The sequence below is a fragment of the Hyperoodon ampullatus genome, assembly GCF_949752795.1.
Source record: "Hyperoodon ampullatus genome assembly, chromosome: 13".
NCBI lineage: Eukaryota > Metazoa > Chordata > Mammalia > Artiodactyla > Ziphiidae > Hyperoodon > Hyperoodon ampullatus.
In genome coordinates this window covers 43,923,428-43,950,070 of record NC_136926.1, presented here as the reverse complement: position 1 = coordinate 43,950,070, position 26,643 = coordinate 43,923,428, and the positions used below count along the sequence as shown (strand labels likewise).

Sequence of the window (26,643 nt, the reverse complement as noted above, 5' to 3'; positions counted from 1 at the left end):
ATCCATTCCGAGGCATTTTAAAACCTCTTCCGTAAAATCATTGCTTCTAGGAGGTGTTAAAAAACAAAATTCATCCAAGTAAATTTGAAGATCTAATTGGCCTTAATAAATGCTTCATGAATCGGTCAGCATCCCATCTAGCAAGTTGAGAGGAGCTCTGAGGAGGCTGTACAAGATGGAAGGCTTTTATAGGCAGAAAGAGGAAGGGATAAGGAAAGATCAGATTACAGCATCTTCCTTTGGTGGATAAAAAGGGTCTCTGTGGCAGATTACCTCATCGGTGCTGACCAAAAAATTCCAAACTGACCAGTTAAGACTACGTTCCTGGGGGAGATTCAAACTGCAGTTAGGTTAAGTATTAAGTTTCTGTTTGGTGACATGGGCTTAGCACAAGTGACTCCATTTTGGACCTGTTGTTTCTTTTTTAACAGAGGCTAGGTGGTTCTTCACAACTGGTGCTTCAATAGTCTTATTCAAAGAAAGACTTGATGGAAATAAAAGCCATAAAACCCAAGGATTAGAAGGAAGTGGGGGTGAGATTCAAATGACCTCATTTAAAATGCTATTTGTCATCACAGATTTCTACTAAGCTTGCTCCCACACCTGGCTTCCCATGGGACCCTTGGGTCAGAGGTTCTTCTGTGTTGTTTTTTGTTTGCTGGAGGGGAGGGATGCCCTTTCAGGGTTTCTTTAATTTCAGAGTTGCAAAAACTGGTTCTGAAAATAGTTGGCAGTATCCGTTGGCCAAACTTATTTGCTGAAAACCCTTTTGTTTTGAACCAGTGAGGCCCAAGGTCAAGAAATACTTGGGTTAACTTAAGGTTAACACAATAACAGGGTTCTTCTTTTGCAAACTTCCAAGACTATTTCATTACTTTCTGGCTTCTTCTCTCTTCTGTTACTGTGTTCTCTTGCTGACCACTGTTGAGCTGTCTCAAGCCCCCTTCCTTGGTGGCAGCAGCCCACCCAACCCTCCAGAGTTCTCTCTGTGCTGAGGCTCATGGGATGGAGGGAAAGAGCACTGAAATGCTAGACTTGGATGCTGAATTCTGGAGCCAAGTCCAGTTCGATCTCTAGTTTTGTGATCCTGGGCAAGCTACCTAAACTCACTCTCCTTCTTTTTCTGCTTCCATTTTTTAAAAAATTATCTTTTACAGTAATTTTATCAAAGTAATGCCTATGCAGTTAAAGTATCAAATACAACAAAAGTTCTTTTAACTAGCCTTCTCTTAAATGATTTCCCGGACTAAGCAACTCTCTCCCTTCCCTAGATATAACCTGCTGACTGATGCTCCCAGCCAGCTCACACCCAGGGCCTCACCTGCTGTCTCTTGAGCCCTCCTATAACTTCTGACCCCACCTGTGGGGATGAATATGGACCAAGAATTAGTTGTGTTTGTTCCCATTGTACTTGTTAATATAATTGTTCAATTATAAATTATATACAACCAATGACGTATGAATGCATAAAAGAATTTCTATAAAAATGTTTTGGAAAGACTCAAAGTTGAGTTACTAAAAGTAAAAAGCTACAGAATTAGGTGTGAAAATAAAATGGTAAAATATTAGGAAAAAACTCAAATCTAAAAGGATTCCGCTTTGTGTCTTTAAGTTCTCAATCCACTTTAATGGAATAGAAACTAGGAAATATAGATGATGGTGATGGGTGTGATTTATGTAAAAAAGTGAAACACGTAGTTATATTCGATAAGCAGAAATCCAGGTCATATTCCCATGGGATTCTTCTGGTATTAGATTAGATGAGGTTCACATAAAGTGCTCAGCATCATGTCTGATATTTAATAAGGATTCAGTACATGTTAGCTGTTATTGTGGTTACTATTGATTTAATAACTGTATATCCAGGTGACATTAAAAGGAAACAGGAAAGAAGGTAAGGTGAGACCAAACCAATATTACAAAATAAAATATTGGGATAAACCTAAACCCAGCAACCAAATGTTATACAACAAAGGACCTAAACTTCACTGTGAAAAACTTTTTTTGTATCAAAATATCTTTATGTTAAACTAAGAGTGTATTGATAATCACATTTATGACAGGTATAGCTGGAGAAAAAAAACATTCATTCATGAAATGTAACCCTGTTTCAATTTTAACAACAAATTGCTGCATGGCCTTAGGAAACTGCCCAACATTTTCCTGTCTTTTATTCTCTGTTAGGCAAGGATGATGATAACCAACTGAACAAATTTATCATGCCGCCAGAAGAATTACTTTCAGAAAAGTACATTATGGGCATATTTGTGTTTTGTCACTTGAATGTGAGCTCTGCTTGCCTGTGCTACTCATGCTGCATAGAGCTCTCAAACCCTCAGAAGAAGGATCCGTGAAGTGCCTTTTTTAAAAAATTGATTTCCGGCAGCATGTACTGTATGTGGAGCAGTATACAGTGAAGCGGAGGGAGAGCGGCTCCGTGAACTCCTCTCCACTTTCCCATAGAGAACCCTTGACTGCCTGCTGAGGGTGAGTCACACACATTCCCTCATGCTCAGCAAGCCCGCAAGGTCGCTATCATAGGACAAAGGCTTTGCTGCAGTTCATCTTCCTCCCTGTGTACATTCCATTTGCTTTCTTGGAATCCTGTTGCATCACAGAACCTGGAAGTTCTGATTTTCCATTGAAATCACAATGGAAAGTCTTGACTTGCCACCGTGTGGCAGACAGGCCCTTGGTGCTCCAGCCAGGCACCAGGTCTGTGCCTCTGAGGTGGGAGAGCCAAGTTCAGGACACTGGTCCACAAGAGACCTCCCAGCTCCACATAATATCAGATGGCAAAAATCTCCCAGAGATCTCCATCAATGCCAAGACCCAGCTCCACTCGACCAGCAAGCTACAGTGCTGGACACCCTATGCCAAATAACTAGCAAGACAGGAACACAGCCCCACCCATTAGCAGAGAGGCTGCCTAAAATTATAATAAGGTCACAGACACCCCAAAACACACCACCAGACTTGGACCTGCCCACCAGAAAGACAAGATCCAGCCTCATCCACCAGAATACAGGCACTAGTCCCCTCCACCAGGAAGCCTACACAACCCACTGAACCAACCTTACCCACTGGGGAAAGACACCAAAAATAAAGGGAAGTACGAACCTGCAGGCTGCAAAATGGAGACCCCAAACACAGTAAGTTAAGCAAAATAAGAAGACAGAGAAACACACAGCAGATGACGGAGCAAGGTAAAAACCCACCAGGCCAAACAAATGAAGAGGAAATAGGCAGTCTACCTGAAAAAGAATTCAGAATAATGATAGTAAAGATGACTCAAAATCTTGGAAATAGAATGGAGAAAATACAAGAAATGTTTAACAAGAACGTAGAAGAACTAAAGAGCAAACAAACAGTGATGAACAACACAATAAATGAAACTAAAAACTCTCTAGAAGGGATAAATAGCAGAATACCTGAGGCAGAAGAACAGATAAGTGACCTGGAAGATAAAAGAGTAGAAATAACTACTGCAGAGCAGAATAAAGAAAAAAGAAGAATGAAAAGAATTGAGGACAGTCTAGGAGACCTCTGGGAAAACATTAAATGCACCAATATTTGAATTATAGGGGTCCCAGAATAAAAAGAGAAAAAGAAAGGGACTGAGAAAATATTTGAAGAGATTATAGTTGAAAACTTCCCTAATATGGGAAAGGAAATGGTCAATCAAGTCCAGGAAGCCCAGAGAGTCCCATACAGGATAAATCGAAGGGGAAACATGCCAAGACACATATTAATCAAACTATCAAAAATTAATACAAAGAAAAAATATTAAAAGCAGTAAGGGAAAAACAACAAAAAACATACACAGGAATCCCTATAAGATTAACAGCTGATCTTTTAGCAGAAACTCTGCAAGCCAGAAGGGAGTGGCAGGACATATTTAAAGTGATGAAAGGGAAACACCTACAACCAAGATTACTCTACCCAGCAAGGATCTCATTCAGATTTGATGGAGAAATTAAAACCTTTACAGAGAAGCAAAAGCTAAGAGAATTCAGCACCACCAAACCAGCTTGACAACAAATGCTAAAGGAACTTCTCTAGGCAGGAAACACAGGAGAAGGAAAAGACCTGAAATAACAAACTGAAAACACTTTTTAAAATGGGAATAGGAACATACATATCGATAATTACCTTAAAGGTAAATGGATTAAATGTTCCAACCAAAAGACATAGACTGGCTGAATGGATACAAAAGCAAGACCCATATATATGCTGTCTACAAGAGACTCACTTCAGACCTAGGGACACATACAGATTGAAGGTGAGGGGATAGAAAAAGATATTCATGCAAATGGAAATCAAAAGAAAGCTGGAGTAGCAATTCTCATATCAGACAAAATAGACTTAGAAACAAAGACTATTACAAGAGACATAGAAGGACACTACATAATGATCAAGGGATCAATCCAAGAAGAAGATATAACAATTGTAAATATTTATGCACCCAACATAGGAACACCTCAATACATAAGGCAAATACAAACAGTCATAAAAGGGGAAATTGACAGTAACAAAATCATAGTAGGGCACTTTCACACCCCACCTTCACCAATGGACAGATCATGCAAAATGAAAATATATAAGGAAACACAAGCTTTAAATGATACATTAAACAAGATGGACTTAATTGATATTTATAGGATATTCCATCCAAAAACAACAGAATACACTTCCTTCTCAGGTGCTCATGGAACATTCTCCAGGATAGATACTATCTTGGATCACAAATCAAGCCTGGGTAAATTTAAGAAAATTGAAATCATATCAAGTATCATTTCTGACCACAATGCTATGAGACCAGTGATCAATTATGGGGAAAAATCGGTAAAAAATGCAAACACATGGAAGCTAAACAATACACTACTAAATAACCAAGACATCACTGAAGAAATCAAAGAGGAAATCAAAAAATACCTAGAAACAAATGAGAATGAAAACACAATGACCCAAAACCTGTGGGATGCAGCAAAAGTAGTTCTAAGAGGGAAATTTATAGCAATACAATCCTACCTTAAGAAACAAGAAACATCTCAAATAAACAACCTAACCTTACACCTAAAGCAATTAGAGAAAGAACAAAAAAACTTCCAAAGTGAGCAGAAGTAAAGAAATCATAAAGATCAGATCAGAAATAAATGAAAAAGAAATGAAGGAAATGATAGCAAAGATCAATAAAACTAAAAGCTGGTTCTTTGAGAAGATAAACAAAATTGATAAACCATTAACCAGACTCATCAAGAAAAAAAGGGAGAAGACTCAGATCAATAGAATTAGATATGAAAAAGGAGAAGTAAAACTGACACTGCAGAAATACAAAGGATCATGACAGATTATGAAAAGCAACTCTCTGCCAATAAAATGGACAACCTGGAAGAAATGGACAAATTCTTAGAAAAGCACAACCTTCTAAGTCTGAACCAGGAAGAAATAGAAAATATAAACAGACTAAACACAAGCACTGAAATTGAAACTGTGATTAAAAATCTTCCAACAAACAAAAGGCCAGGACCAGATGGCTTCACAGGAGAATTCCATCAAACATTTAGAGAAGAGCTAAGACATATCCTTCTCAAACTCTTCCAACATCCAACCTATAGCAGAGGGAGGAACACTCCCAAACTCATTCTACGAGGCCACCATCACCCTGATACCAAAACCAGACAAAGATGTCACAAAGAAAGAAAACTGCAGGCCAATATCACTGATGAACACTGATGAACACTGATGCAGAAATCCTCAACAAAATACTAGCAAACAGAATCCAACAACACATTAAAAGGATCATACACCATGATAAAGTGGGGTTTATCCCAGGAATGCAAGGATTCTTCAATATATGCAAATCATTCAATGTGATACACCATATTAACAAATTGAAGGAAAAAAACATGATCGTCTCAATAGATGCAGAAAAAGCTTTTGACAAAATACAACACCCATTTATGATAAAAACCCTCCAGAAAGTAGGCATAGAAGGAACTTACCTCAATATAATAAAGGCCATAAATGACAAACCCACAGCCAAAATTGTTCACGATGGTGAAAAACTGAGGCCATTTCCACTAAGATCAGGAACAAGACAAGGTTGCTCACTCTCACCACTATTATTCAACATAGTTTTGGAAGTTTTAGCCACAGCAATCAGAGATGGGAAATAAGTAAAAGGAATCCAAATCAGAAAAGAAGTAAAGCTGTCACTGTTTGCAGATGACATGATACTATACATAGAGAATCCTAAAGATGCTACCAGAAAACTACTAGAGCTAATCAATGAATTTGGTAGAGTAGCAGGATACAAAATTAATGGACAGAAATCTCTTGCATTCCTATGCACTAATGATGAAAAATCTGAAAGAGAAATTAAGGAAGCACTCCCATTTACCACTACAACAAAATGAACAAAATACCTAGGAATAAGCCTAAAGGAGACAAAAGACCTGTATGCAGAAAACTATTAGACACTGATGAAGAAATTAAAGATAATACAAACAAATGCAGAGATATACCGTTTCAACATTGTGAAAATTACTATAATACCGAAAGCAATCTACAGATTCAGTGTAATCCCTATCAAACTACCAATGCATTTTTCTAGAACTAGAACAAAAAATTTCACAATTTGTATGGAAACACAAAAGACCCCAAGTAGCTAAAGCAATCTTGAGAAAGATAAACGGAGCTGGAGGAATCAGGCTCCCAGACTTCAGTCTATACTACAAAGCTACAGTAATAAAGACAGTATGGTACTGGCACAAAAACAGAAATATAGATCAATGGAACAGGATAGAAAGCCCAGAGATAAACCCATGCACGTATTGGCACCTTATCTTTGATAAAGGAGGCAAGAATATACAGTGGAGAAAAGACTGCCTCTTCAATAAGTGGTGCTGGGAATATTCGACAGCTACATGTAAAAGAATGAAATTAGAACACTCCCTAACACCACACACAAAAATAAACTCAAAATGGATTAAAGGCTTAAATATAAGGCCAGACACCATCAAACTCTTAGAGGAAAACATAGGCAGAACACCCTATGACATAAATCACAGCAAGATCCTTTTTGACCCACCTCCTAGACAAATGGAAATAAAAACAAAAATAAACAAATGGTACCTAATGAAACTTAAAAGCTTTTGCACAGCAAAGGAAACCATAAACAAGATGAAAAGACAACCCTCAGAATGGGAGAAAATATTCACCAATGAAGCAAGTGACAAAGGATTAATCTCCAAAATATACAAGCAGCTCATGCAGCTCAATATCAAAAACACAAGCAACCCAATCCAAAAATGGGCAGAAGACCTAAATAGACATTTCTCCAAAGAAGATACACAGATTGCCAACAAACACATGAAAGGATGCTCAACATCACTAATCATTAGAGAAATGCAAATCAAAACTACAATGAGGTATCACCTCACATCAGTCAGAATGGCCATCATCAAAATATCTACAAACAGTAAATGCTGGAGAGGGTGTGGAGAAAAGGGATCCCTCTTGCACTCTGGTGGGAATGTAAATTGATACAGCCACTATGCAGAACAGTATGGAGGTTCCTTAAAAAACTAAAAGTAGAACTATCATATGACCCAGCAATCCCACTACTGGGCATATACCCTGAGAAAACCATAATTCAAAAAGAGTCATGTACCACAATGTTCATTGCAGCTCTATTTACAATAGCCAGGACATGGAAGCAACCTAAGTGTCCATCATCAGATGAATGGATAAAGAAGATGTGGCACATATATACAATGGAATATTACTCAGCCATAAAAAGAAATGAAATTGAGTTATTTGTAGTGAGGTGGATGGACCTAGAGTCTGTCATACAGAGTGAAGTAAATCAGAAAGAGAAAAACAAATACCATATGCTAACACATATATATGGAATCTAAAAAATCGTTCTGAAGAACGTAGGGGCAGGTCAGGGATAAAGTTGCAGACACAGAGAATGGAGTTGAGGATATGGGGAGGGGGAAGGGTAAGCTGGGACGAAGTGAGAGAGTGCCATGGACATATATATACACTACCAAATGTAAAATAGATAGCTAGTCAGAAGGAGCTGCACAGCACAGGGAGATAAGCTGGGTGCTTTGTGTCCACCTAGAGAGATGGGATAGGGAGGGTGGGAGGGAGATGCAAGAGGCAGGGGATATGGGGATATATGTATACATATAGCTGATTCACTTTGTTATACAGCAACAACTAACACAGCATTGTAAAGCAATTATACTACAATAAAGATGTTAAAAAAATTGATTTCCCATCAAAGTTCTAGACCTATTACTTAGTATGGTGCTTACACCAAGTTTCAACAGGCGAAACGTGCTTTCCCACCGAAAACAAAAATGACTCAGAATAAAGTAATATGATGATGGGGAAAGATCTTGTTTCATTAGATTGTCTATGCCACTCAATTAAGTCTTTAATATTGTAATCAATCTTGTAAGTGCAATATAAGAACAGGTTCACTGGATGTGAGGTTTGAATTCTTATTAACTTTAGTGGCTCTGGCCAAACCCAGTTAATTTCCACTGTGTGAAGCAAGCCCGTATGCTGACATTTAAAACCATTTCCACAGCTGACCATGGGAAAACATTTATCGTTATTTAATACATGATCACGTAACAAGAAAGTCGGCCTATATTGATTATAGAGACTGAGCTCAACATCCTAGTGAGTCATTACATTAAAAAAATATATAGGAACAGCAATGATTTAAAAGATATAGTCAAACCCTCTAAAGGGCTATGCATGCTATTACTATTATTGGGAAGTGAGAGAGGAGGCTTTTTTTTTAGGAGACCGTTCATAAATTCAAAAATAAATGGCATTTACTTTCCTGTCTTTTTATCAGATCCTTAAAATTAACATTAATTAATATTAACCTTTGAAAAGAAATATTACAGTTTAATTCATTACTTATTTATATACAACACTAAACTAGATTTGGGGAAATTATAAAGAGAAGTAAGACTGAATCATCTAACTAACTTGTTTTCATCTAACTTGTTTTCAACAAGTTTACCATATAGTGTAGGACACACATTCATCTAACTCCATACTTCAGTCTGTGACAAGCAGAAAGCCAAACTAGACCATCAAAGTGTATCCAGTCTGGGAATATAATCTTATTATTATGCCCCAGTGTCAGGTTTCCTGAGACCCTTGAGAAATTGACAGATGGTAATTTCCTGGGGATGGGGAGAGCGGCATGGAGAATTGCTGTTCCATAGGTAGAGTTTCAGTTATGCAGGATGAAAAATTCTAGAGATCTGCTGTACGACATTGTGCTTACAGTTCACATACCGTCCTGTACATTTTAAAGTTTGTTGAGGATACATCTAATATGTTTTTTACTACAATAAATTAAAAAAAGAAGAAATTGGCAGAAGTCCTTGCACAGCCTTTATAGTTGAGCCTTCGTGGAGATGGGGAAAAAGCCTGTCATATCCACGTTTTTAAAGGAAATGACTTGGTCATTATAAACCTGAGAGCTTAGAGGCAACACCTGATGAGAACAATTTCTCATGCAATCTGCAAGCAATTTAGCAGAATATCATAAGAGATAAGGAAGCAGCTGCATTTGACTCTTTGAATAGCCATTTTTTTCTACATCGATTTAATTTCCTTCCATGGTTACGTGACAGATTACATAAACAATGAGATGTGCCAGATAAAATCAGTTTTGTGTAGAGAAAGATTCTGGATCCTAACCTAAACAATATTGTTATCACCAAGCCACAAAGGTGTGACCTTAATCATGCTATTGTTACATGGGTGACCAGTAAATATAAAGTTGCAATTACATCAAAATGAGTTGAAGCAGTGGATTAAATATCAAGTTCTAACCCGTGAGAGTCAGTTGTACTGTAGGACCTATAACTTATTGATGAGCTGTACAAATGACTTACAAGTACCTTCATCCAAAATGCAGAAATTACTAAATCAAGTGGAGCTGTTGATACCTTATCCCAGGAAACTCATGACAATACAACGCAAAATGCCCTTGGATATATTTTTAAAATCATTCTAAAGATAGAATAGCATTTTTTAAAAAAACGCTTTTTTTAGTTTTATTTATTTTTTATATTTTTTAATTGAAGTATAGCTGATTTACAATGTTGTGTTAGTTTCAGGTGTACAGCAAAGTGATTCAGTTTATATATATATATATATATATATATATATATATATATATATATATACATATTCTTTTTCAGATTCTTTTGCCTTATAAGTTATTACTAGAATAGCATTTAATTGACATAAGTATAAACTGGTATATTCTAGCACAAATGAAATTTAGTGATAGATTAATTAAGAAGGCAAATGCCAATAGGATCTTTGTTTCAATTAAGGTTAGGAAAACAATATTATATATGAATCACGCTGATAGTGGGTTTTTTAAATGGAACAGAATAGCAGGACAGAGAATTAATCCTACCATTGTTTAAGCCTCATCATTCTTAAGTAATTGTTCAAATTTTTATCAACATACTTTGAAAGGGATATTTTGAAAAACAAGACAATACGCAAAGAGGAAAACATTACATATACATATGTATAAGATATATATTAATATATAGTTTCACATGTAGTATATAATATATATTAAAATTATACAATATATAAAATATATTGCATAGTGTACTGTATATAATATGTATTATATATTATATAGTTATATAGTTATAATATGTTTTTTTGAAAGAAGAATTGGACCAGTGTAATCTAGAAAGCAAAAGTCTGAATAGCCGTCTTGTGGTTCCCTAGAATTGTTCTCAGAATGAGCTGAGACTCACCTCTCCCAAGAGATGACTAAACCAGAAGAAATATTCTATGTTACATTTGGTAATTTCATCTGGCAGAAAGAGGTCGTCTTTCTTGATTATCAGGATGGAAAATCGTTGGCTCAAGGGAACCCCCCAACATTAGAGCTCTTCACTATAAAGTAAACCACCAGTAGTTCTGGATGATTTAAATATCCATGGGATCGCTTCCCTCAAAGAGCTTTTGTCCTTTTATCCTAGATTTCAGTTCATTTACTCTTCCAAGCTTCACAAACCAAGTTATCCAACAGTGGGTCACTGGATGTACCACACTAGGAGATGTATCTATCCCAAGTATCAATTTTACCTAAAGAGATCTATCCTAAGTACTCAAAAATTTTAAGCAGAAACTATAATTGTGTATCAACACCTTGAAAGGTTATGGAGTAGAATGCAAAGATCCAAGGAAATTTTCTTCCTTGTGATGGATGTTTTCCAGCTCCACCTACCCCAGTAGTCCCCAGATCTCTTTCTCTGATGTAGACGGTATAGGCACAAAGCTGTCTTTTCTGTGGCAAAATTTGAAGGTAATGCCAGGTTTCCTAATAAGTGACATGAAGCCTGTCACCACTTGAGTAGCCCAGAAACACAGGGATGACATATTCTGTTTCACAATCCTCTCCCTTCCCATGATTTTCTTGGCTAGCAATAAATATCAGAGACTTGAGGTATATCAATGTAGATTGTTTCATAAATATCTTTCCATGTGATGGTAATATATGAATTTCCTCTCTCTTCTTTTCCAGGATGGGGGCCTGTAAATTACTTGCAGCCTATAGCCAGAAACAGAGAGTAAACTCTCCGTGATGTTTGGGTCTCAGGTAGTTTTAGATAAGCAGAGCAAAAACCCACAATATCTGAAAACCCCGTAATGTTGCTTTTATACACCTGTTCTTATGTTGATAACCATCATCAGAAAGCACAGCCTAGGTGACATTGCTGGGGTGTATAAAGTCTTGGAGGGTGGGGGAGAGAAGCGAACAAACCATGATCCTTGCCCTCAAGAAATTTACAAAGGAAGCCAAAGACTCTGAAGATGGATTTCACTTATATCTAGCTTAATGAATAATTAACGTTCATCTTATTTGAAAAAATTCACATTTTACCTATTTTTATTTTAAAAGTATTTAACACTTCCCTGGGACATTGGACTCTATTCATTATTTTCCAGAAATGTCTTCCTCTAAGAATTCAGTAAAACCTTATTAGTTCAGATATTACTGTTATGCAATTTTTGACAATTTGACCAAGACCAAGATAAAATTTACCTTTGAATTCTCTGCAAGGAATGGATTTGTTAAGAGAAATAGAGGGAACACCTGTAACTTACTTTAAAAGAATAATTATTTTCATGGCTTTAGCATATACGGTGGTCCTTAGGCAAAAAGATTTGGCTATAAAATAAGGATCCATGTCATTAGACAGACTTTACTGGCAGATCATAGTATTGAAAGTAATAAAACTGTATTGCTTTCAATAATTCTGACTTCCATAATTCAGGCTAGCATCCCCCTGTTCCTCCCATTTCCCCAAACTCATTCCAATCTAATGAAAAGTACTATTGTATTATATGTGAACATAAACATTTGTTAATAGAAGAGGATCAATTCTTATTATCTTATTTTTTTAATTTACAAATATAAATTTTAATTCTTTGGATGCTTATCTGGTACATTGATCACCTGGATGGCAGTCGTGTGTTTATTTTTACAAGAAAAATGATGTATCATTTCCTTTCCTTTTCTGTGATTTTTATACAGCAGGTAATTTTTTAACATTTAAAACTCAATATTTTCACAAAACAGGCTAGAAAACTTCCCAGGTTGATAGTGAAGATTTAAGCTGAGAAAAAAATAAAAATAACCCCAAAATCAGATCATGCCCTCCTTGGGGCATGTTGAAAAATCAGAGCAGTAACTAAATCACCATTCATTCATTCAACAAACACTTAGCCAAGGGCTGTGCTTATTGCTTCAAGGTGTGTAGAGATAAATAAAACTGTCTTCTTGTCTACACTGTGCCGGCAGCCCATAAGTTGAAACAGAGATGAAGACAGTTTTCTCATGTGGTAAGTGATGTGTTATTCATCCTTGTAAGCAAAGTGCTTTGGCAACACAGAAAGTATACCATTAAATCTGACTAAAAAGTTGGGGAACTATTCGTAGCAGGTATAACATTGGAGCTCATTCTTAAAAAAAATAAAAAGAATTTCTACAAGTAGAGAGAAGGCTAACGTTTCAAATCAGTATGAGCAAACGTATGGAGATAGGGAATACATGGATTGCTTAAGAAACACAGAGCAGATGTGTTAGATGTGGAGAGCTGAGGAGGTGGAGGAACAGTATATGGTCTATAAAAAGGTATATTACTAAAAAATATGCCCTTCCTTAGTGATTGGAAACAACAGTTGGAGCTCACAGAAAGATTTGAGAGTCATGTGCAGAGACCTGAAATGTGAAGAAATGGGAATAGATAAGACTATTTGTGAATAATTGAGAGAACTTTTAGGAACACAGGACAGAATCAGCTTCTCCCTGCTGGAGGAGAGAAGGGGAAATTAATTAATTAAAATTTGTAGTTGCATATAAAGAAATTTGAGGGAGTTTATATCTAAGAGCTTCAATTTTCTTTCCGTTATACTGTTGGATGAGCATGGGATGTAGACTAGGAGGATACAAGTTTGAATCCCAGCTCAGGTGCCCATGAGTGATATAACATGGGCAGGTCATGTAACCCATGTACATTTCAGTGTTGTCTTAACCTCACTGCGCTCTTGTCTATAAAATGAGGATAACAGTACATAGCTTATATGGGTTGTTGATATTATTAAAGACGAGCTATGTACAATGTATTCACATGAAAGTGCTCTACAGATGAGAGCTGTGAGATGATTATCATCTGTGAATAGGAGCTTATCCCCAGGGAGAGAGAAAGAAAAATTGGAATGAGGAATGAAAATTGGAAGGGGAGATGTAAAAATGTTTTTAGGCAGCATTAAGAATCCTTGTGAAAACATGACTTTGCATGTACAGTCACACTTAAGAGCTCCAGAGCAGCCAGTAGAGGTGATCTGATGGCCTGGGGTTGGGGAAGGTCAAAGCAGGCACTGTGTCATTAAGGGAACAATTGAGAATGTTGATCAGTGCAGATCCCAGGACCTTGGTGGCTGGTACTCCAAGACCTGTACTCCAGCCTCTACACTGGGTTGGCAGAAGGCAGTGTTTTCTCTTCAGGGTCAGCTGCCTGTGATCCTAAGGCTCTTGTCATTATCAAGTAAGAGAGTTGAGTTGCCAAAGTCCCCAAGGTTGTCTGTTCTCCTACCAGCTGAGCTCCAGACACAGGCTGCTACTTAGAGATCCGCCAGACCCTTTGCCCCCTCCTCCCCTCTCACCGACCACCCTTGGCTCACAATACCTACCCCAGCCTTTCCTCCACTCAAGTTTTAGTTCTTCCCTAGCACACAAGGCAGTGAAAGAGGTTTCTGCCTCCTCTGGGATAAAAAATTGATACATGAACCAAATAAAAAGGAGCCCAAGGGCATGCTGCTGGTCCTTCATGTCACCAGCACCCTTTCTAGACCTCAGTACAGACTTCACTGCGTGCAGCAGGCAGGACCACGCTTCCGCTCCCACACCTGGACATGGGTTATCTCACCAGCCACTAGGATGATGTCCAGTGTTCTCTTAAATGCTTAGTGAGCCTTGGGGACCCCAAAAGAGAGCTGCCAAGATCTATCTTGATAGTCAGCTTAACTTCCCTCAGAGGGAGATTTGAAAGGCTGGAGAGCATCCTTCATATGCCAACTGGCAGTAATAAAGAAAATATAGGCTATATTTTACCCATTATTGACTCCTATTTTAATTAATGGGAGACACACTCCTCTTTTGGGAACTGGATTGATTCATTCAGTGAGTAATTATTCATGAAGGATATACTAATTCAAGGTGTTAGCTACTATCCAAGATCTTTGAAGATAATGAATATAAGCACCTTAGGAAAACGTTGTCAAATTCAGACAAAACTCTAGGTTTCTGTGAAAATACAACTGCAGAGACTCATTAGGGGTTGGGAAACCCCAGAGCTCTTTCTTCTCTCTCCTCAGACTTGGTTCCCAAAACCCACTCTTCTGTGAATGCCAACGGGGGGTCCCACAGAATTCACCTCTAAGCACCTTGCTTCCTGTACATTCTGTTCAGTCATTTGCGGTCACCTGAGGATGTATAGATTGTTCCAGATCATACAACATCTTCACTCCCCACATGTGGTCCTTCCCTACATGGCAGGAGCCATGCTGAAGTGCAGCCCATCTTTGCCTCCCCCAGGGTAGGAAACACCATGTCTCCCGATTGGGTCTCAGGCTGGGGATTCTCCCACATGCCATAAATGTACATCAGCCCTTTCTGGAATGTGCTTTAATCACCTGGTGCCATGCCAGCCAGAGGAGCACTCCCTCTACAACTGCCATTCATTCCTACCTGGTTTATATGCCGATCGATCCAATATGGTGAGCAACTCACCCCTCATTAAAAACAAACACAACGATTTGCAAATATTTTTTTCCCAGTTGGTAGGTTGCCTTTCCATTTTGTTGATGGTTTCCTTTGCTGTTCAGAGGCTTTTTAGTTTGATGTAATCTCACTTGTTTATTTTACTTTTGCCTTTGGGGTCAGTTTCAAGAAACTATCACCAAGACCAATGTCACATGGCTTACTGCCTATGTTTCCTTCTAGGTGTTTTACAGTTGCAAATCGTATATCTGGTAATGAAATAAAATGTATATTTTAAGGCAGGACAAGAACATTTAAACATAAGATTCTTCTCTCTGTCTGTCTGGGCTTCCTCCTTCCCTCCCTAATGTGCAATGTGCATCTGCCTTACACATTAAACAGATCTCCTCAAAGGGAGAAATGTTTCTCAATTGAAAGAAAAAAAAAAACACAACAGCTACCAATTATAAGATAAGTAAGTCACAGAGAATACAGTCAATAATATTATAATAATTTTATATGGTGCACAATCTATAAAAGTATTGTATCACCCTGTTGTGCACCTGAAACTAATATTGTTAAGTCAACTATACATCAATTAAAAATTAAATTTTTAAAAATACACAAACATCTCTATCTTTTTCCTTTCTTTAGCTCTAACTACACCTTCCTTCTATTTCCTCCTCTAATCAGTATTTTTCCCATTTCTGGGTTCCATGTATATTTTCTCCTTTCTACTTCATCTCTACCCTTTGTACCTCTCACAGGTTTTAGTTAACTCTTGGGAGTTAATTTTGGTTTATTTTCTGCTTAGTTGGAAGAACACAAGACTCATGTCCATTAGGTGGCAAACTCAAAATTAGGACCATGTGTGCTGCAGCACTTCATTTCTATATTTTTCTCATTCTTCTTTAAAAATCCTTTGCTGCATAGTGAAATGATGATCAGTGTGGGACAACCCAGTGAATCCTTGCCAGCAAAAACACAGTCCAGATTGTAACAGCACAGACTTGGGGGTCTGGAGAAAATGTTCAAGGCAGAGTCTAAACTTGAATCTTCTTACTCTGGATCCTATATTTCCTTGGACATCCATGTATAGAAACTGAAAAAAAAAAAACCTGATTTCCTTTTATTTCATGAGTGGAAGTAATTCCAAATCGTTTCTTAGGGACTTTGAACTGAGAAGTGTCCTGTGGATTTCCATGAGGAGAATATTCTGGCAGGGTTTATGTCCCAGCAAAGGGACCCACATTCATGGGTGATGCCTTTTTGCATGTTACTAGCATCCACTCTCCCAGAGTAGAGGGATGACTTTGTGGAAGGGCTGCAGTGGTGTGTGATTTTAAAGGAAGAGTTGCTCCTGGCTGCCCCTGCAAGTGCCCATGCTGAGTTAGCCTACACACTTGCTCATGTTCTAAAGCTTTGCATTCTGTAGGTGTGTTCTACATGGTTCCAGAAGGGACTCTTGCTTCTGTGTACCAAGTGTCCTCGGGCTCAACTGGCTCCAAGGGAGGAAGGCACATCTCAGATTCATGAGCACTACAGAATGTAGAGATGTGGCTTTCCTACAAGTGGGGATTCCAGCCCCCCCACTGGGCATGGCTCAGGGCATTTTCCAGGGCACACAATGCTGGTTCCTCTGTGCTCAGCTTCTCTGGGGCATGAGGAGAATTGAGACAGTGCTATGGTGTTAGAATCAAGGTCAGTGTTATTACGAGGTTAGCGTGTAAAGGGGGCAGTTACCCATACTCTAAGTGTCCCTACTGGGAGCCCTGCATTTGCATGTGCCTGGGGACATGCTTGCCATTGTCAGCCAGAACATTCTTTTCTGTAAATCCAGGATTACCGAACCTGGCAGGAAGGGATAGTTAGAGATTTTTCTACAGCCTTCCTGAGCTTATGTGAGAATTAAGCCTTACAAATCTTACAAGAATTGATGAACATGATGATATATATTAAAAATGCAACATAAACCTTCAGATTCGCAGCCTAGCCATCTCAACTGAAAAGCCCTTATGCTTCAAGATTTTAAAAAATTACCATTTGCCAGTCTTACCTACGCTCAGACAGACTCCAATATTCAAACAGCTTGCAAATTCTGTACAAACGGATGCTGTTATTCCCGCATCCATCAAAATAGTGGAGTTGTTGAGGTCTTCTTTTTGTGGGAGAAGGGGATGTGCGTACATTATTATTCTTGTATGGGAATAATTAATCAAGAAAAAGTGGCATCCCACAGTTAATTTAGTTGTTCTTTTGTTTTCCAGGTATCTGAATTACGTGAACATATTCTTTTAATAAACTGATCTGTTTTTTCCCTTCTCACTGAGGTGCAAAGTAATCTAGAGGGTCAAGGTTTCCAATCTTTTTCTCTTGCATTAAAATGATCTGTCATTTCCATTGTGGCTACACCCAAAAGTCAATTTTTGGTCTCGTTAAAGTGCCTATAGAATAATTCAGTCGTGTTGAGGATGAAATTCTTCTCAAAGTGTAAGTGCTCCCCTTGCTGGTGTACTGTAGCAATGACATTCATCTTTGAAAACTTAATCCTGATTCAGAGCAGGGGTTTTTTGTTTGTTTTGGAGGGTGAGTTTTTTTGTTTGTTTTTTTTTCTTTTTTGGTACTTCTTTATCTTTATGGTTTTGAACTTCACAGTAAATTGAGGCTTAACCTAGTGAAACCGGATAAATTACTGTAGTCATCCTATATTGTAAACCAGGCATGTAGAATTCAATAGAAGAAGAATTTTTTTAAATGCTTCCCTAGAAAGTAGAGAAATATTCTGAATGATGTTCAGTGTTAACGTTTTTTTAAATAGTAGAATATTTTAATTTTTTAAATTAATGTGCAATTTATATGCAATAAAGCACACAGATAATTTGTTTGTTTGATCCAATGAGTTTTGACTCAATCCAAACATTGTTTGATCCAATGAGTTTTGACAATTGTATATGCCCTGTATAATGGCCACGCAAAATACGACACTGAATCTCATACCCTAAATATTTCCCTCATGGCCCTTTCCAGTCAATTCCAGTTCAAGAGCCTACCATTTCCCTCCCACCCATCTCCTCTCTACTGCCCAAGCAACAACTTTCTTATTTCTATCACCATAGGTTAGTTCAGTCTATTCTTGGTCTTCAAATGAATGGAATTATACAGAATAGACATTGTAAATGCTCCATTCACTTACCATGGTATTTTTGAGATTGTTGCATGTATCCGTAGTTCATTCCTTTTTTATTGTTGAGTAATATTCCCTTGTATGACTAAACTACAAGTTATTTATCCTATTTTTGACATTTGAGTTGTTTCTAGTTTGGGACTCTTATGAAAAAGACTGCTCTGAAAATTCCTGTACAAGTCTGTGAATAACTTGTTTCATTCCCATTGGATACAGACCAAGAAATGGGATTGCTAGATCATAAGGTAAATGTTTAGCTTTGTAAGAAACTGCCCCACACTTCACCAGCAATGTTCAGAGTTCCAGCTGCTCCTTACCCTCACCAACAGTGGGTAGGAAATGGTATCTCTCATAGCTTGCATTTGCAGATCTCTGATGGCTATTAATCTGCACCATCTTTTTATGCACTATTGCCCATTTGTATATCTTCCTTGGTGAGATGTATATTCAAGTTTTTTCTCAGTTTGACCAGATCACTTGTCTATTGCTGATGGTAGGAGTTCTTCCTATATTCTGGGAAGTCCTTTGTCTGGTACACGTATGGTAAATATTTTCCCAGTTTGTGATTTGTCCATTCACTTTATTTACTGTGCCTTTTGATGAGTTGAAATTTTTTAATTCAATAAAGAACAATAAATTACTTTTCTCCTTCATGGTTAATGCTTTTTAGTGTCCTAAGAAATCTGTGCTTACCCTGAGGTTGTGAAAATATTCTGCTATTACTCAAAAAAGTAGTGATAGCAACTTTTAAAATTGAGAATAATAATAAGGACAGTTTGCAGACAGAGAAGGAGGAGTGTTTCTAATGACTGAAACACAGGGCTATCTCTGCACTTTTATAAATTTGTGATTATTTGTTAATTTTCAAGTGTCTCCTTGATTTAGCCTCCTTTTCTCTGAGAAATAGAAAGTAAGTCTGGGTGTTTCGAGAATTGTCAGGATTGAAGTACGAGGAAAGAAAGCTCAGTGTGAGGTTTGAATGTCCTGTGTATGATAATGACTTTAGATAATGATCTTTATAGTACAGGTGATTTTATAGCATTATTCACTGTCCTTGAGCAATGACTTCAGCTCTAGGGAGCCCAACCAGGCTATTTCTCTTCTTTATCCTCATCTCTGCAGTAAGGGTATGATTGCAAATTATCAGACTTTCCTAAAAATATCATTTGTTGCATACATTGATTAAAATATACCAAATTTGTAACATCTTAAATATATGTGCAATATATAAATATATTATCTCATCATCTTTACTAAGGTGATGCTCTAACATTATCTAGAGCTAAGGAAAGCTCTGATAATATTTATCCCTTTGATTAATATATATTGACCCATACTATGTGCTGTGGTGGTGATTAATATATATTGATCCATACTATGTGCTATGGTGAAGAAACAGACCAGGTTCCCACCTCTAGGGGCTTCCTATCGAAATGAGGAGAGTTAGCCAAGTAAACAAAGGTACTCTTCAGTTTTCGTTAGATGCTCTGCAGGATATTACAGGACACCAAGAACGACAGTAACAGGGAGGACGTCATGTAGGAAGGCCTGCCTGAGCAGGTGACAAATAACCAGAGACTTGGGTTGACAGGGACCCAGCCAAGTGGGGGAACAGCAGTCTTGCAAGAGAAGCAGCACAGGTGACAGCCTTAGGCAGGTAAGAGCCGTGTGATCCAGGTGAGGGTAGGGGGCAGTGAGCAGAGGAGAGAGACAGGGTAAGGTGGCAGCGAGGTCATCGAAGGGCCTCACTGACCATCATTAGGTGTTAAGTTGATGAAGACCATCCTACCTTATATGCAGAGCCCACATTCATCACAAAATGAGCACGAGGTGTTCATAGATAGAATAAGGGATATTAATTAATGCTACTTTTGTTTAGAGTCCCTGAAGAGTAGCTTATATATATAAGCAGATGACATGTGGCCTGGATGAGCAAGTCACTTGCTGGTGCTCATTGAATAAAATTCTCAAGACAAGAGATCCATGGACACGTGGAGCAGAGAGGGGGATGATGACCTAGGGGATTTGGATTTAGAACCCACGTCAGGGCCACTGGGTGCTGTGCACAGACACAGTGAACAAGTAGGGAGAAGGCCAGCAGTCCCAGTACTAGGTTGAGGCAAAGTCTTGAAATAATGTCCAGAAGTTAGGATGAGACCATATGAGGGACAGCACATCTCACATGCACCAACTAGTTATAGATCATTCTCGAGCAGGAAATGTGGATTGAACAGAGAGAAACTGGAAGCAGGAAATTCCACTAAAAAGAGCTTCAAAGAATTCATGTAAATTGCGCAGAGTGGTAAAGGGAAGGAAGACGAAACCAAGAATTCTTGTGCAGAGACCTCTATCAATTGTCAGGTTTGCTATGGGGTATCGGAGCCCCTGTGGGACTCTCTCTGTGATTTGAAGTTATTTCCAGCCTCTAGGAAGTATAGACAAAATATGCCAACATGTATCCTTCCCCACAGAGTCTTCTAGAGAGGCAGGGCTGTGGCTGGAAGCTACCAGCACGGCTCTGGGCAGGCAGATGAATGAGCTGGGTGTAGGGTCAAGGCCAGCATCCTCTCCCTGCCTCTGTGCCCCAACACCAGTTGGGCAGCATTACCCTCTCCTCTTCTCGGATAAGCATTCCCCTTACCCTGTCCCAAGGGTGCACAGTGCCTGCACAGGCAAACACACAACTCCTTCTCTGGTGATGGTTGAAACTTGGAAAAATTAAAGGTAATGTTCCCTCACACTGAGGAGACTGGAACCCTTAGAAAGAAAGGTGTCAGATTGACCAAACTTGGGACAGATGTGGAAGGTCGACTGTACTATGCCTTTTTACATAACAGACTTGAGCATCCTCGGATTTTGGTATCCCTGGGGACCGTGGAACCAATCCCCCCTCGGGTACCGAGGGATGACCGTACCAGGATGGTGAGCTTACAAAAGAGCCAGAATGTAACAGTTACGAAAGTGTTTTAGCAGGAAAGTAAGGAATTTTAATACCTCTTTTGTTGTTATTGAGCTTGAGGGTCAAATTGGATATCTGCAAACGACAATAAATAAAACCTAGGCTTGGGGGAGAAGCTCAGATGGAAATAGATATTCAGGAACAATTAGCTTCATAGATTGGAGACAAAAGACTTGATGTGAAGACTTGATGTAGAGATAAACAAGTAAGGGATGAAGGAAACAGTCCTTGGTGACACGCACAGTGGGGATTGATAAAGAAATAAACCAAAAAATGGAAAAGAGAGAGACACCAAAAGAATGATGACAACTGGAAAAGCAGGGCTTCCCTGGTGGCGCAGTTGTTGGGAATCTGCCTGCCAATGCAGGGGGCATGGACGTGTTTGAGCCCTGGTCCGGGAAGATCCCATGTGCCGCGGAGCAACTAAGCCCATGAGCCACAACTGGTGAGCCTGCGCTCTAGAGCCTGCGAGCCACAACTACTGAGCCCATGTGCCACAACTACTGAGCCCGTGCACCTAGAGCCCGTGCTCTGCAACAAGAGAAGCCACCGCAATGAGAAGCCCATGTGCCACAGTGGAGAGTAGCCCTGCTTGCCGCAGCTAGAAAAAGCCCGTGCACAGCAACAAAGACTCAGTGCAGCCAAAAATGAATAAATTAAATAAATAAAAAATTTAAAAACTATTAAAAATAACTGGAAAAGCAAATAAGAAGAGTATGGCAGAAATAAAGATTTGAAACAGGAGAAGATCCCCTATGGTCTTTATAATGTGTATGCAGAAAATAGTTTTCAGTCAATCACTGTTCAATTTAGTTTTTGGGGTTTTTTTAGGAAATGAACTGTATTTCTTACATAAATCCTCTAGTTCTTGTTTCACTGCTTTTGAAATCTAGAAGTAAATCTATAGATAATCTCAGTCATTTTGTAATAGAATTGTCTGAGGGCTCTTTTACAACACTAAATATATTTTTGTTGAGTTGGTTGCAAAAACATTCGTTTCAACAGATCTGTGATTCTTTAAAAGGTTTTCCATTCATTGTATTAGATATTTTTTCATACCTCCTAAGGCTAAATTTGGTTGGTTGATATCACTATGGAATAGGAACATGGGAGTGTAGAACTAATCTCCTCATTTGACTTTTAAATTAGTTTTGTGTGTGTGTTAACTAAAATTGAAATGTTTCGATTATGAATAATGCTAAGATGAATGGGTACACTCCATTGACTTTAATGAAGTGTACATGTTCTTGCAGACTTGTGAATGATGGCATGGTAGCACAGTTCTCGAATCCTAGTGTTTAATATTTGCTGCACTTACATATTTTATTTATGATACTACTTACCACAATCACAGCTTTTTACTTTCATGAATGCAATTGAACTTAAAATTTTTGTTTCATCAACTTTTCCAAGGGATTCATATTACCAAGGGTGTCCTTTTTTTTTTTTAATTACCAAGGGTGTGCTAATAATTGACAAACAATTTATTAAATTTAAATTAGCTAACATTTACTACATGATTATTGAAGGCCCTGTACTAAGAGATTAATTTTCAAGGAATAAACAAGTCACCTACATAATTGAAACTTTAAAATAAGGGACTTCCCCGTTGGTCCAGTGGTTAGGACTCTGCGCTTCTACTGCAGGGGGCACGGGTTCGATCCCTTGTTGGGAACTAAGATCCTGCATGCCTCGTGGCCAAAAAAATTAATTAATAAAATAAATTAAAAATAAAATAAATTTAAAAAATGAAATTTTTAGTCTTTAGTGATCAACAAAATGTACATAATAAGTTAAATATCAGACAACACTTGCTGCTAATATATACAAAAGAAAGGAACAACTAGGAAAATTTTGAATAATGAAGTTAATTGCATTGTTCCTTGAATAAGGGTCTTTGCTAATTTTTTTTAAACCAAGGAATCCTTACTTGAGTTAAATCTTTAGTGGCTGTTAGAAGAGTAAAATATGCTCAGATACTTATAAGTGCATTTAAATTTCATGTCATATATCCAGGGCTTCAAGCTCGAGCTATGGTTTTCTTGTTTGAATACTTTGCTAATTTATTCATGCCAAACAAGAAATCAAATTATAAAAATATATTTAAATCAACAACTGTTCATTCAATATTAAAAGGGTAAACAACTTAATAATTTATGAATGTACTAATGTTGGGTGTTAAAATGCTTTGAGATGAACAGTGGATTCAACATGTGTAACATGCTCTGAAAATTAACTATTGCACAGACTTGGCAAGTATTATATGCTGCACAGATTCATGAAATGAGAAATTATGAACACCATTTTACTTGTTGTTATTAGATACTTCATATGTGTCATACAAGTCCTTACTAGTTGAATCATACAGTGCTGTATTTCACTAACAACAGTGATTAAATGTCCGTTCCCAAGCTGGTACACTAAATGAAAGAATTCGATCTAGAAGCCAGGACTCCCCTGTCCTAGCTTGATGGAGGTGTATTACAGGGGTAACATCTTACATATTACAAGGGTGACCTACATCTTGCATGCTGCAGTTTCCATGGGCACATGATCTAGTTTAATATCCAGCTCATAATTTGCAGTTCTTTGACAGATAGTCACGAGCTACAGTTTTCAGCCCCATATCCAAAACTATTGAGGGTAAAATTTACCTATATCATTGCACCTTTTTGTTTTATTTTGGGTTCTCAACTTGGCAAATATATGCCCTGGACTAGGGTTCTAAGTCTGTTATTATATCCTGTCTGTGTGATCTGAGGAAACTTGCTTTACCTTTCTGAGTTTCCAGCTTTTGTTTTTTGTTTGTTTGCTTGTTGTTTCCATTTCCATGCCAAAGAGCTCTGAAAAGGGTAAAAAACTATGTAAGTTACAAATATGAATTTATAAATATATTTGTTGGTTTGAGGGCTTGGGTGCCTACTAGAGGCATCAGAGTCTGGGCAGGTGTGCCTGCTTCCACCAGAAACCTGTAGAAACGCACGAGCCAAGACACAGCCGGAAACATGTGGGTCTGTGCACCAAGAGAGAGGAACACCTCTTCTTTTTACAATTTTCTTCTTCTAAAGGGCAGAGGCAAGAGTGGCCTTGCCAGTAGAATGCAAGCAATCTAAACCTAAAAGTCAGTGTGCAGTCAATTGTCAGGAAATGCCAGCTGCTAACACCCGCCAGCCTTGTGGGAATTTGGATCCATGAGCTACCTCTTCTGATGAAGGGGAGTTGGGAGCAGAAATCTTGAGTCTGGCTGGTCACCTGGCAACACAGAGAGACCTTCTGGATCCTTACTGGACAAGTCTGTTTGTCTCCCTAAGACTGAAAGTTTGGAAGCATTTAAATAAGAGAAATAGAATCAATAGACAGTGATTTCAGTCACTCAAGTGCAAATGCACCCCAAGCTTGCTTCTTTGTCTTTCCGCTTAAAGGCTCTCCCTTGTTGGTTTGCACCCTCCGCTGTGCTGTCTCTCCTCTTCTCCCCTGGTTGTATTTCCTAATTCTGGCCACCTCCACTCCGCTAACCCCTGGCTCTTCCCTCCTAGATGGAGTGTCACACAGAGCTGCCTTGCTGTATTAGTTCTCTGCCTGAGAATGGCTCTGAGAGTTTTCGCAATCCGGCGCTGGCTTTCCAATTCTACCTGGGTTCCATCCTCTCCCTTCTGCTCATACCAGGCTTCTCATGACCCCGCATTGTTGACCCTCTGAACATTTTAAGCATGCCTGTGCTACACCAGTAAAGCACTCTCTGCCCTGTGTGTTCTCTGAGATAAGACACAAGTCCTACCACTTTGGTGGTGGGTTTCCATGCAACTTTCCTGATGATTGCAGTATACACTGGCCTCTCATTTATCCATGCACATGCCATATTAGTTTTTTGTTTGTATTTGGGTTTTTTTGAGGTACGCGGGTCTCTCACTGTTGTGGCCTCTCCCCTTGTGGAGCACAGGCTCCGGACATGCAGGCTCAGCGGCCATGGCACACGGGCCCAGCCGCTCCGCGGCATGTGGGATCTTCCTGGACCAGGGCATGAACCCGTGTCCCCTGCATCAGCAGGCAGACTCTCAACCACTGCACCACCAGGGAAGCCCCCACATTAGTTATTAAATGATGCACGGTTTGGAATTTAATTGCCCGACAATTGTTCAGCTTCCTGTCTTCCTAGATGAGTCAAAAGAATGTACCATGAACTTCTGTTGTGTCATTCCCTGCCCCTCCCACATCATGCTTGAAAACCACCTGTTTCTGGATTAATCGGTGACCATGGATGAATACATGTAGGTGAAAGATGGGCAATGTTTAGATCTATTTCATTTTTCTCACCATCAACCTTCCTCCTTTGGCTTTGAGATCGATTCTGGCTCCTGTTCCCTCCCTCAGGTGTTACAAGCCTTTGGCCTCTGGAATCTGATAGAATGGGGCTCAAGCCCCAGCCTGTTGTAGGACCTTGGGCAGGTTGTTTCACCTCTCCAAGCCTCAGTTTCTCTATAAAATAATGATATGTTAAGAGTTGTAGGTGGTTTATTTTGGAGCGGGGGAAGTGTTTTGTTTTGTTTCATGGATGTTTTGACCATTCTAAATTCTTGTAAGGAAGTGTTTAAAGATATATATGTAAAACATGTTTCTAAGAGTGTTACTTGGGCACCACATTGAGAACAGCTATTTCAGTGAATGATGTGCTCTAGATGAGGAATTACATTTCCTGTTTTCAGGTAATAAGTGTGGGTTTGGGGTACAAATCTGAGACTGTGGGATCCCAAACCCCACACTCCTCCCGTTCCACGTGCCCTGTCTCTGTGTCTGCGGAACATAAGAGAATATCTGTCTTGAAAGACACTTACAATTACTGCAACTCGTGTCCCATTCATACATATTTAATAACTGGCATTAGTCAACTGCACAAGGAGAGAGGGACTTCTTTCTCCATATGCTGCTAAAACAACAGTGGTCTGAAAGAGGACAGATGAAATGAGAAAAAACATTATAGACCATGAGAGATGACATCACTTAAAACCCTGGGCTAAAAGCCAAGGATACAAGGTCCTGCTTTCAGCTGTCAAGTATCATTTTGTGATCATAGATAAATTTACTTCATATGAAAAGAAAGTAAGTAATGTATGTTCAGACATGTTATAGATGAAATTAATTACTGAGTCATATGAA

At 38.6% G+C, this 26,643-nt stretch overlaps 1 protein-coding gene across 1 annotated transcript in view; it reads left to right on the top strand.

The window, feature by feature from the left end:
• Positions 1 to 26,643, top strand: part of CHST9 (carbohydrate sulfotransferase 9) — a gene marked incomplete at both ends in the record, with an annotated part of 199,531 nt that overhangs the window by 93,696 nt on the left and 79,192 nt on the right. The window contains one exon of the mRNA XM_079717756.1: positions 11,606 to 11,651. Within this exon, the coding sequence (XP_079573882.1) occupies positions 11,606 to 11,651 (46 nt within the window). The remainder of the gene's footprint in view (positions 1 to 11,605; positions 11,652 to 26,643) is intronic.